The sequence below is a fragment of the Lissotriton vulgaris genome, chromosome 8 (assembly GCF_964263255.1).
Source record: "Lissotriton vulgaris chromosome 8, aLisVul1.2, whole genome shotgun sequence".
Classification (NCBI taxonomy): Eukaryota; Metazoa; Chordata; class Amphibia; order Caudata; family Salamandridae; genus Lissotriton; species Lissotriton vulgaris.
Window position 1 is genome coordinate 1,278,330,817 of NC_141696.1, and position 12,678 is coordinate 1,278,343,494.

Below are 12,678 nucleotides of genomic sequence, written 5' to 3' on the forward strand. Positions count from 1 at the left end.
GGCATCTACATGTGTTTATTCTTCTTATTCCACCTACTCGTGGCACGATTATTCTAATTAAGAAAAACACGCCATTCATAATGGGGGGCACGCATAGTGACGCCAGTCCCCGAAGATGTATGCTCTGGGGTTCGCTGGCTACACAATCTGTCAAGAGTACTCTCTCTCATATGTCAATCACCCCTGCTCTTCCTTCACGTCTGATCACTGCCAGCTAACAAAAGATAACAGGGATTTGTGGATGAGCAAGTATGACAGTGAGAAAATCGAAGTTTGATGGGGAGTTGAGGGAAAAAGAAGGTGGGTGTGTGAGGAAGGATGACTGGGAGTGAACGAGAGGGGCAGTAAGCAATTATGGGACTGAAGACAGTAGAGCAATGAGTACATGAACAGATGTGTAGGACTGTGTCTTGAAGTAATGGGGCAGTGCAACCTCCCACAAAGTACCATGGGCTTGAAGGACATCTGCCTGGTTTATGGGCAGGAGTTGGAGGTTGTTGGGTAATTCTTGTATTTTTTGTGGCTTTTGCAGTTTTCACAGACTGTAGGTTGAATGCTTGGAAGTTTTCCTCTGCTCTCAGATTTAGAGACAATATGTTCCTTAGGGTTGATCCCTGTAGAAGTAGATAGCTTATATATTGTAGCAACTGACCTATAGGTTCAGAGAAGCCAACATCAGATACTTTAAGGCTGTTGTGGGTTGACGACATTCACAGGTCAACTTGAGAAGATCAAGAATCGAGAGAATCAGATTTGAGAAATGAGCGGTATTTGAATAGTAGTAAGTTAGGTAGCTTCAATTTGACTGAGACTTTAGATTTCAGTGGCTTTGATTCAGTTTAAATTGTCCTGTATATTTATTATCTGAGAAGGTGTTTTTAAGTGGGGTTTTGAGTATGGTCAAGCAGTCACTCACAGGAGATACAAAGAAAAGAACAAACCAGTCCAGGGTGTGGTCTGTTCAAGTGAGTGGGGCCTTGAATCAGTTGAGTGAGCCCTGTTACCATGAAGGGGGAAAAGTATTTCAGGGATTTTCAACATAGCTGTTAAATTGGTGAAGATTATTGTCATGAATTATTAAATTGAGATGCTTGGCATGAAGTTTTAGTTTTATCACAGTAAAACATTGTAGAGTGCACGTGTCAGTTTTCATTGAAAAATGTGTTTTCTGATAATATTTACCTGTTCTTAAAGTTAGTAATTTTTATGGGAACGAAACAGAATTTCATCTTTGGAAATAAAAATATTATTAATTATAATAATCCAAACAGTAACATTTAATTCTTTATTTGATATATATAATCTCTTTCTGCAGGGTTCATGCTCCTATTTCTAGACAACGTGTTTATGACAAGTTGTATGCATTGGACATATATATTTTGGTTTTAGCCTATTACTATTTCTCAGTCTAAGTAACTTTTATATACATGCCAAAAAATGTTTTAAACAATTAATACGAAGTTGTTGTTTTGAGGCATGTACTGGTGGTTAGTAGATTCTGGGAGTTTGAGTGAACGTCTCCACAATGGTAGCACACCAAGGGATAGACCTTATGAGGAAACTGATGAATAGATATCCTTCCTGGTTTGTTTCCTGCACTGCCAGTTTAAAAGACAGATCAGCAATAATACAATTGAGGTGATGATTGATTTAGATTTTAGGACCGGATTCAGTTTATTTTTCTACGTTGCTTGCTAATGCGCACACATGACCTTTTTCTTCAGAGACAAACTCTAAATCACAGTTTTCAGATGTGCTGACTTCCCTGTTCTAGGCTGTAGAGGGACCTTAAGGGGTCAGATGAAAGAGCCTGCGGGGCATGGCCGAAGCCAGGTTCATCAGACTGGGTCAGCAAACACTACATACATGCAAACCTTTTTTTCCCTTTTCTATCCCTCCCCAACCCTTCTCAATCCAGATAACTGACTGACATATCCACCACTCAAATTACTTTGATATTTCCCTATACGGATTCAACACTAATCCTTATGGGTTCCAGAGTAGCGTGCTACTCGCCAAACAAGCGCTATATAAATGCAAACTTCTTTTCCCTCTTCTATCACGCCGCTAGCTACCTTTCTTCATCCGAGTAACTGAATAACCTATCCACCACACAAATTACCTTCATATTTTATTATACTAATTTTCAACACTAATCCTTTATGGGGTTTAGAGTAGCTTGCTACTCGCCAATAAAGCACTTCAACACCCCATCAGGGGAAACAAGCGCTATATAAATGCAAACTGTTTTCCCTTCCCAATCCAAATACTTGACTAACATATCCACCACTCAAATGACTTTCATATTTCACTATACTAATTCAACACTAATCCTTATAGGTTCCGGAGTAGCGTGCTACTCGCCAAAGAAGCGCTTCAAAACCCCATCAGGGGTAGCAAGCACTATATAAATGCAAACCTCTTTTCACTCTTCTATTCCGCCGCAACCCTTCTTTATCTAAGTAACTGAATAACATATCCACCACACATATTACTTTCATATTTCACTATACTAATTTTCAACACTAATCCTTTATGGGTTCCGAAGTAGCATACTACTCGCCAAAAAAACTTGCCAAAAAAACGCTTCAGCACCCCATCAGGGGTAACAAGCGCTATATAAATACATACCTTTTTTTCTCTCTTCTATCCCTCCACTATCCTTCTCACTCCAAATAACTGACTAATATCCACCACTCAAATGACTTTCATATTTCACTGTACTAATTAACCACTAATCCTTCATGGGTTTCCGGAGTAGCGTGCTACTCACCAAAAAAGAAAGCGCTTCAACACCCCAGCAGGGGTAACAAGCGCTATATAAATACAAACCTTTTTTCCCCTCTTCTATCCTTCCGCTATCCTTTTGAATCCAAATAATTGACTAACCTAGCCACCACTTAAATCACTTTCATATTTAACTATACTTATTTAACACTAATCCTTTATGGGGTCTGGAGTAGCGTGCTACTCGCAGAAAAAGCACTTTGACGCCTCGTCCGGGGTAGTAAGCGCTATATAAATGCAATTACAATACAATACATTCCGAGCTGCTGCCACAAACTAGACCTGGCAGGTTTTTCATCTGAGTTGGAGAGGGGGCGTCTTGAGGACTTGTGGCTTTTACTAAGAGAATCACAATAGTTACATTTTCTTGAGAGATCAAGGAACTGGTGTATGTTATTCTTGTTATGTATTATGGAGTACATCGGGTAATGGTTTGAAGTTGTGAATTAATGGTAAAGGTGATTTTTTTAAAAGAGTATAATTAGATGGTATAGTTGTCCATCTTCTTTCAACCCAGTTTGGGCAATCTAGGGAAAACTCTTAACCACTGTCTTCACTCTAATGAAATGCAATCTAAAGCTGCAAATGTGGATTTCTTTCAGGCTTACTTTCTCAGGGTGGGGAACGATGTGCAAGATCTAGAGGAATCGAATACTGTGGAGATGGCATATTTAACTTGGGGCCTTCCATATAGTCAAAATCGGCAGCAGAGCAGAATGGTAGTTCTTCAGCAGGGCTCTCCAGGCGTGTTCCTTGGGAAAATAGGCAGCGCTTGATTCCATTTTCTGAAAGCACTGTTCGAAGCAGGGTCCATGCCGGTGAATGTTCAAAAGGTGCTTAGAAAACTGGTGGAAAGATCCAGTTTAAATATCTAAATTCAGGATGTTGGACCAGGTTCCAGTCAATCGGAATAGGGCACAGTTTTCCTTGTTCAGATAGTATTCGGAGAAGGGCCTTACACCAGAATGCATTTTACTGGTCCCTGCCTAAAAGGAGATGAACAGGTACACCTTCCACGATGATGCTCTAAGAGGAAGCCAAGAGGCCTTCTTAAACGGAGGACATCCTTTACTCCTGTTTTGGCGATGTGGTACAATACTCTTTTGCCCTAACTCACTACCTGTCTTCCGAATCTAGAGATGTCCGCTAGCCCAGCGGACATCTTACATTTGCATGAACCTCTGCTTTGGCGGTTCCTGTCAATGTATTAAATGATTGATGGACGGCTCCGTTAACCTGACTCAATCATCCATCAAATGTTTAACCTGGTTTTTTTCTTCTTCATAAACAAACTCCCAAAGTAAGATTTTATTTTGGAAGGGGAAAAAATCCTAATGACCCCCACGTCATGGGTGTTGCCTCCTATAACGCGGGGGTCATTTTGTAGTTTTTACTGCCCCTTACTTACAGTTTTTATCTGGCCATTATGGACAGTGAAAACCAGCCATTTGATTTAACTTGGAAAGGCGCTCAAATGGCAAAACGTGTATGTCAGTGGTGGAGACTGAGTAGTCTCCATTGCTGACATACTGAAGTTCCCCCTTTGTTAAATAAGGCGGGCGGAACTTCAGTTTGGCGGAAAATGTACTCTGTTGTGGTGGAGTACCCTCCCCACCAACCTTTAAATTAGGGCCCAAGAGTATTCTAATCAGACTGCACTAGAAATAAAAGCAGAGGAAGAAGTGTTAGGGGGTTTGTCCTCATATGCAGTATCTATTCTCTTTGTTTCATCCTCTAAAATGTTTGCGAATGGCTACAGGTCACCTCAGTTGTTGGATTGGTAGGGGTTGCACACATGATCTGTCAACAAAATATTGTTCTGCTGTTCCTCTAATAGTAGAATGCAGAGTCCAGGAGTGGCTGTGTCCAGGTAGGCCCACCTAGGGTCTATAGTTGGAAATCCATTTGTTGGATTTTAATACTATCAGGTGTCATGCTTCATCATATGGGCTGCTCCTCGTTGGGTCGGCGGTGCAATACCAAACGGGCTCACCTTAAAAAGGGGCACTTTATCATATCTTTTATCCAACAGCCGTTTGGTGAAGTGTGGGTATGGGGCCATAAGCGTGTAGATGTGCAAACGTGATTTTAAAAGGTAGGACTGGGAGTACCTGGCATGGAACAATTTTATTCTGGGGGTCTCCTGTTCTAATTAAAAATAGTGAGCACAGCACTCGTCTGAGAATAATGTCTCGAGGTAGAGTGTCCGTGTCTTATTCATCAGGGGGTCAACATGTTTTTCGCGTATTGTAGTTACTCACGATTCTTCAGGACCAAAACAAATGAATAACTATCTACACTTAAAATTCTATTGATAACTCTGTTAATACAACAGACGTTAAAATACCTGTGGTAGCCTGGATCTCCCTAAGTCAGTAATATGTCCAGGCACCAGCAGTACCCGGTGGTCAAAACACAAGGCGTTGCTCCTATGTAAGCTGGAATTCAATGTCCAAGCGTCGGTCATCGAGACCTACCGAACGCACCGGGTCCGGGAGGTCAATGATTGCGAAACGCTATGCTCAAAATGTTCTCAGCATCTCAGATTGTAATCATGAATGGGTTCCTCGTCTGTTCCGAGCCTTTGGATGTAATATCTTTGGGAGGCCAGCAAGCATGTATTCTGGGTGCAGCTACTTCACCCCAAAAACTGTATATGTGCTACAACCAGCCTCAACTTGGGCCAATGGCACTAAAGGGAAACTACAGGATCAGTACACCAGTGGATCTTTGTACACACAAACCTGTCCCTGAAAAACCCCAGATTGGCAGTTTGAGGTCGATGAGGAAGAGACAATCCACAAACACTTCTCAAAAATGTTACAGGTCTTTAGGAAAAAGCATAAGTGGAAGGTATGGCACAGCTGCTCAAATAGTTTGGGACTCAAGTCATTTCAAAATCTTTATGGAATTAATGATATGAAACGATAGTTCAAGAATAGTAATTAGACCAAAAATAACTGGGCAAGTCTGGCCTTTTTAAAGCTTGTATGACCTCAGTCAGTTTCTCCAAGGAGAGAACTTTTTGTAATTTTTCAGTGGGATTGGCTAGCATATCAGATTGCTAAAATGTTTGTTTTTGCAGTAGCTCAGTATCTATCAAAAAGGTGGTTTGGCGCTTTCTACATTTCACAGTCAGAGCTCCGCCAGCCAGAGCTCTGCCAGCCATTTGGTCTCAGCTCTGCATGACAATAGAGGTAGTTTCTGCGATGAGCTCTTATCGGCGTGATCTTGTGTCCTTATGTAGAGCACTTGCTAGAGTTGGCCTCTAGACACCTACATCTATTGTGCAACATTAATGTAGGTGAAGGGAGGAGTTGTCAAGAAATGCTGAGCTACTCCATTCCATATTTCTGTGGGCCACCCACAGAGTAAATGGGAGCACAAGTAGCTATTTCCTCAGGAAGATATTTGTGAGGTCCAACCAGAGGTTATTCAACAAGGAATTCGGAGTTACTCTGTTCTTGGGAACTTAATTCAGACGTCCAGGCAGAGGAGGTGTGCGAGGAATTTCGAGACATTTTTTTCTTGTTTATTCTTTGTGAGTCAGCAGGTAGACTTTGAGATTCTAAACATAATGCCGTTTGCTAAGAATAGATTAGCAGGAAGAATAAGAGTGCTCATTTTTCGTGCTTCATTTAGTCTCTGCCAGAAGAAATTAGCTATTTTAACAAAGGCTTGCAAATAAATGATTTTATTAGCCTAACTACGGTATTAATATGTTGAATATGTTGATTCTGATGAATATTATTTATAGTGTCGTTCGCGAACACAGAGCTTGAACTTGTTTCTAAAATAAATATATCATGTTATATCTTTTGTGTTATACCAGAGTAGGGTCTGAGGTGGTTGGGAAGTACTGAACTAAAACGTCTGGCCCATGAAATGATGCATTTGGCTACTTATTGGTTTTGAGCAGTGATGTTGGGCACAAAAGACAATGCTTCGAGCCTTCTCAAAACTGTAGTACAAACGTCTGCCCTTCCATGATGGAGTTTTACATATGAGATATTCTGAAATACACTCCTCTGGTTAACTTGTCACAGGTTGAGTGTCCCCTTGTTATGTCCCTGTATGCCAAGAGTTATGTAGCATTCCCTTTAAATATGTCGACACCAGTGGCTTTTCCCAGACTCTGTAATGCTTAACAGGTTTATATTGTTCTCCAGAGATTCTTAAGGGACATGTTCCTTTACGGGAAGGCTCATCTTTGCTGATGGCCACCTGCTTTTTCTGATTAGATTACTCTTCACTTTATGAAATTTCTGTTCATGATGTGTTCTTTTTCTGAGCTCTATTACTGTCTGTGGGGTAATGTAAAAGGCAAAAGCAATTTGTATGTTGTATTTATGTCACTCTGTTACTTAGCTGCTCCTCATTAGTTTTTGTTGCATTGTGTACAGAGACAAATATTCTCCGTCCTGTTTGCAGCTTGTATGATGTGTGTTTTCCTAGTTATACATTTGAGGAACCACAGAAAGGCATGCTACCCCTAGCTTGATGTTTTGGATACTTTCACTCCTATATAATGATTCCCCCCGGGGGCTTGAATGTGCCCCTTTTGCCAAACTGGAAATGACTGGCCACATCTCTTACAGATACCCATCATTTAGTATTACCTCTTTCTTTGATTGCTGTGCGTTTATGTGGTGTTTAGGTTTGTTTTGGAAGGGGAATACTCTTTATTTGCTACCTTAATTAAGAGCAGCTCAGGGGTTAGACTCTTAAGAGCCTGCTAAACTGCTTCTTCTCCGTAAAGACTGTGTAGGCACTGCCTCCATTGGTTGTGTCCGACCGCCACCCCAACTAGCTCTTTGAGCCTGTCAGAGGCGGCGGTCTTCCTTCACCCCAATGCCCTGGATGTCGAGCGGTCCGCCCAACATCAAAATGAGGGTCTCAATATTGCCAAAGTACTTCGCCCATCTCTTCTGAAGAGAAGCCTTGTTTATATCCTTTGCCAACTGAGTGAATAGTTGGTAACTTTAAAAAAAACGTTTTCATGTATTTGGCTGTGGCTTTGTGTGTATTGGATTTTAAATTTATTATGGACCGGTGCACTCACCACATGCTGACTAAACCTCTTTCAATGAGGTTGCTGACTAAAGGCAACAAAATTGTCAAAGACTGGCTATAAATGTGTAAGTCAATACTGCGATGTATTTTATTTCTTTAAATGACCTTTAAAAAGTGTGTCAAAATGTAAATGATATAGCTGTACCATTAAACTGCTTGGTAAAACTGCGGTGTTTGTAGGAATACAATGTACATTGTATTTTGAAACTATTAGCCTAATCTCCATTGTCTGTTTTTTTGTTTGTTTTTACAGTTACGATAAAATCTACAGGTGAAAAAGGTAAGAGACGTTTTTCTTACATATTTGACCACAAACCATAGCAATCTCCAATAGTTGATTTTTCTTTTTTAGGCTTAATAGACTTGTAATTCAAATGTAAGCTTAGATACAGTAAATAGTATGATACAGAAACACGGACCTAATTATATTTCTCACATGTTGAATTGGTAAGAAATTCACTTTAAAAGAATAATAAAATAGCAACCTTCTTTACCCACAGTGGCTCGATAGCTTAACAAATGGGATGTGTCTTATACATTTCTGCATGTACCCTTGACAGTAGGGATAGACATAGATGGAAAGATTGATAGATCAGACGTCTGCTATTGTAGCCTCTGGTGAAGCATACATACAAGTGAAATATGTTTTAGGTTTAGCAGTATGCGATGATTGAATTAAAAGCATGGTTTTATTTGCATTTACAATATTTTCAAAATGCTTTTCAGTAAAATTACTCTACATATACTTTGCTCACCACTAACTCAAACTTTACCCAACTAATCTACTGTACCTTCAAGTAGGGTAAGAAAAGCATTGTTTTGCACTCTTTTTTTGCAACACAAGCAAGAAGTCTCTTGGATTTTTGCAACTGTTCTTTCAATATTGTATTGTGAAGACTTACTGCATGTTTGGGTTCCACTCTGTGTGGTAGCTAGCCTGGCAAACATGAAACATCTGCAAGCTGAAGATCCAGGATGTGATCCACTTACATGGGCTACCATTGCCACCAGAGTCCAATTCAAGGCCCCTGCCACTGCTTGTAAGACTCGTGTGTAAGGGGCCATTACAATCTTACATTTAGAAAGAACTAGCCCAGCCATTTGGCAAGTTGCTGACCGCATTTAGGGGCTGTATCTATGATCGATGTCCTCTGGTTCAAGAACATCTATGCAGGGAGTTGCTGTTTTGGGAATACATGAAGCAAAGCATTGAACTTGGACGCAAGACTAATCTTGAATTTTTTTCACAAGGCAGAATTTTTTTTCGGGCAGAATAAGGTCTCTTGTTTCATGTGCTACCTGTTCTTGTGTCTGGCTTGTAAGCATGCTATGAGACAAACCAAGTACATGTGTGATACACAGAGGCCACAAAAGGGCTAGTAACATAGATTGGTAGCAACTTTAAATATTTTTTTCTGCCAACTTATTTGTATGTATTAATTTTTGTGTTTGTATAAAGTAGACATGATTCTGATGGATGCTAGAACATTGTTCTTGATCTGGTGGATTAACCTGAGATTAGGTGAAAAGATTGCTGCCTCATTTGGTTTCTAGGTTGCAATTATTTGTGCTCTGAAGATGCCTGTGTCTGCCTTATTCTATATGATTTGTTCCTTAGGTAGTTTGGGGTGCTGGGTTTCAATGTTTTATAAACTATATACTACAACCTGAATGTACATAGTGCTTTCAGAAATGTCAATTTTAGCTTGCATAATAGAATGGTGATATCGTCGAACTTGTCAGTGTGGCTGTTTGAAAAGCAGGAAGGCATCTCAGTAAAGACAATCCTTATTCTGCTTTATGCCAACTAAAGATTTGCCAGCTTGTTTTAACTCCTCTGACGTAAAACCAATTTTGATAGACCTAAGAAGTTTTGTTTTGTAGCTAGTCCCTTTTTTCATGCCATTTATGGAATTGTTTAACTTGAGCTTGTCTAGCATAAGGCTGAGTGATTTGACTTGTATTATTTTAGAGCACATGCCAGCGTCATAAACATTTGCCTGGGAGTTTTTATTCATGTCAATGGTTGGGTTATGAATAATAAGGTACTCATTTTTCCTGTTAGTTTTGTGTTAATTGCCAATAAGAGATACTTTGTCATTTGGAGATCGTTCTTAAAGTAGTCAATTAATAATTTTTAATTTGTATACGTTTGTGCGTATCATCTGTTTGTGGAATGACACACCAAGGGCATTTCGGGATTCCTCTAGTGGTTCTAAGTCTAGGTTAAATAAAGTGGGTGCAACATTGAGCTGTGAGTTATACTAAAAGGGATTTGATTGGCTAAAAGGTGTTATTTATCCTTACAATCTGACTGTGATTACCTATACAGGAGTTGTTCCACTTTAGCACTATCCAACCAACGCTGACATGAATTGGGAGAGTGCTAGAAAGTGTGGCACCATATTAGATGCCACAGAGGGCCAGGCAAGAGAAGGAGATATGCCTCACCCATGTCTAATATCGGATTGGCATTTCAGTGATGTTTAGCATTGACATTTCAGTACTGTGACCTGACTTAAAGCCAGATTGGAAGTGGTGTAGGCATTTTGGACCACTAATCATTAGGCTGAGCGTGCCTCTGAAATGATGAGTAGGTTTTTGATGACAGATCTGGGTGGATCTTTAGTAGTAATGGGAAGAGTATCACTGTGGATGTATATTTTTTTTGTCATGTCAATGTAAGCTGAAATCACCCATTAGTAAGTGATATTTATAGGTTAATACATTGTTTGTCTTTATATTTTATTTGTTGCTATTTTAAGTGTTTATACAGCACACATAGACAAATGGGGTTTACAGGTACTTGCATATAACCAATGCAACTAGTGGAAGGGATACATCAGATTGATGAAGAAAAGAATGCATTTGAAACAGTTAAAGAACCTAAAATATGGAGATCTGTCTTTAAAAAGGTTTCATGCAGAGTATATGCGCTGAATGTTGAAAAGATTATCAAGTCTCATTGTCTATATTGATGTACACTCCCTTTGGAATATGCGAACGTCAGGTCAAAAATTGTTTGAGTTGTTTTATATTGGTATGTTTTCTGAGAGTAGTGGTACATGTGACCTTTTTTTTTATAAGGTTTCTGGATAGAGAGTTCAATGTGGTAATGCCTGCTCCAGAGAATGGCTGTCTTCTTTACAGTGAAGACTTAAATTAGGGACCCTCTAGCAGTGTAGTCTCTTTTGCTTAGCTACTCCTGAGATGATTAAATAATCTTCTGCATATATGTCAGTTTTCGGGTATGGTCATATGGATAAAGAGCTTGACCCATATCCCAACTTATTATTGGAAGCAGTTGAAGTTTGTTAGAAACAGGATTTTTGGTCGGCTAGGGCATGTGCCAAAGTCGGGCAGAAACCACCATTCTAGTCAGGATAAGGGAGTTACACTCTTAAAATAACCCCTGCTAGCCCCCTTGGTAGCTTGGCACGAGCAGTCAGGCTTATCGTAAAGGCAGTGTGTAAAGCATTTGCACATAACCAACAGTAATACAGTGTAAGCACTACAAAAGGACACAACACCAGTTTAGAAAAATATTCAATATTTTTATATACTTAATACAAGACCAAAAACGATAAAAATCCACAATACAGTACTTAAAAATCGTCAGTTATCAAAACATGTTTGAAAAATAGTTCATGATGTTGATAGCTCTGTCCGTGGCTATCACAGGGTCGTGAGCGAACAAATCTAAACAGTTCTGGCTGACTGTGGCGTTGCGGGCCAACTACAGTGTTGAGAAGACCTGCAAACAATACCTTTTAGAAATGTAGGGTGTCTGTGACCTCTCATTGTGCTTCGGAAAGCACGACGTCCACAGGTGTCTGTTCCGGAGGTCGGTGCAGGAGTCGTCGGGGCCCTCTAATTCACACGTGTTGCAGGTCGAACTCTTCTTTGTCGAACTCTTCTTTGTTGAAGTCAGGAGTGCTTGCGTCGGCAGGCATCGGTTACTGCAGTGCAAAGTGCAGCAGTGCGGTGTGCTGTGCCCTCAGGTCACGGTGCGAATAGCGACTCAGTGGCGGCTTCAGATGGCGTCGTCGGTGAGACCAGGGTCGTAGTGCGAAATTAATGTGGTGCTCGTCGTGGTGCTGGCAGGTCACTGTGCAAGTAGCATCGTTGTTGTTGCCGAAGTGCTGTCATCGGCTGACGTACTGAAGTCGATGGCACCGGCGTCAGTAGACCAAGGCTGCGGTGGTGCATCATGTAACTTTATGAGTGGTGTCCTTGAACCACGGTGCAAGCAGTGGCATTGATTCCATAGTGGAGCTGCGGTGGCGGGGATACCAGCGCATCGTCATGAAGCGAAGTGGTGCGGAGTGCGGTGTCCACAGGTCGTGGTGCGAGCAGCGGCTCGGTGATGGCGTCGGCAGGCATTGTTGGCGAGACCATGGTCACGGTGCGACAGTCTCCCCTGTGGTGCCATCAGGACACTGGGTCGGGAGAGGCAGGTTGCTTTTTCTTCTGTTGCAGCACAAAACACACAGTTCCCAGTGCTGAGGGCAGAAGAGCTTAACCGCATCGCTGCTGCGGTGATTTTTGCGCTGTACGGCTGTTTTCCCTTTTCCGCGTTACATGACGAGCTCAGCTCGTCATCAGCACACGCCACCCATGGCTGATGACGAGCTGAGCTCGTCATCAGCGTCGAAGGGGTTAAAGTCTTTGCTGTTCCTGAGTCTTCTTGAACAGGGGGCCAGCTCTACCTCAGGCCTTTGGAGAAACTCACAAAAGTAGATTGCAGAAAGTTCAGTCCAGTCCTTTCACTGCCCAAGACAGAAGCAGCCACTGCAGGCCAACACAGCAAAGCACACA

General features: G+C 41.1%; 1 protein-coding gene across 1 annotated transcript in view; it reads left to right on the forward strand.

Annotated features, from left to right (window-relative positions):
• ZDHHC20 (zDHHC palmitoyltransferase 20) overlaps positions 1-12,678 on the forward strand; it is a 261,337-nt gene that overhangs the window by 76,770 nt on the left and 171,889 nt on the right. Inside the window, exon 2 of the mRNA XM_086935201.1 lies at positions 8,114-8,140. Coding sequence (XP_086791327.1) covers positions 8,114-8,140 — 27 coding nt within the window. The remainder of the gene's footprint in view (positions 1-8,113; positions 8,141-12,678) is intronic.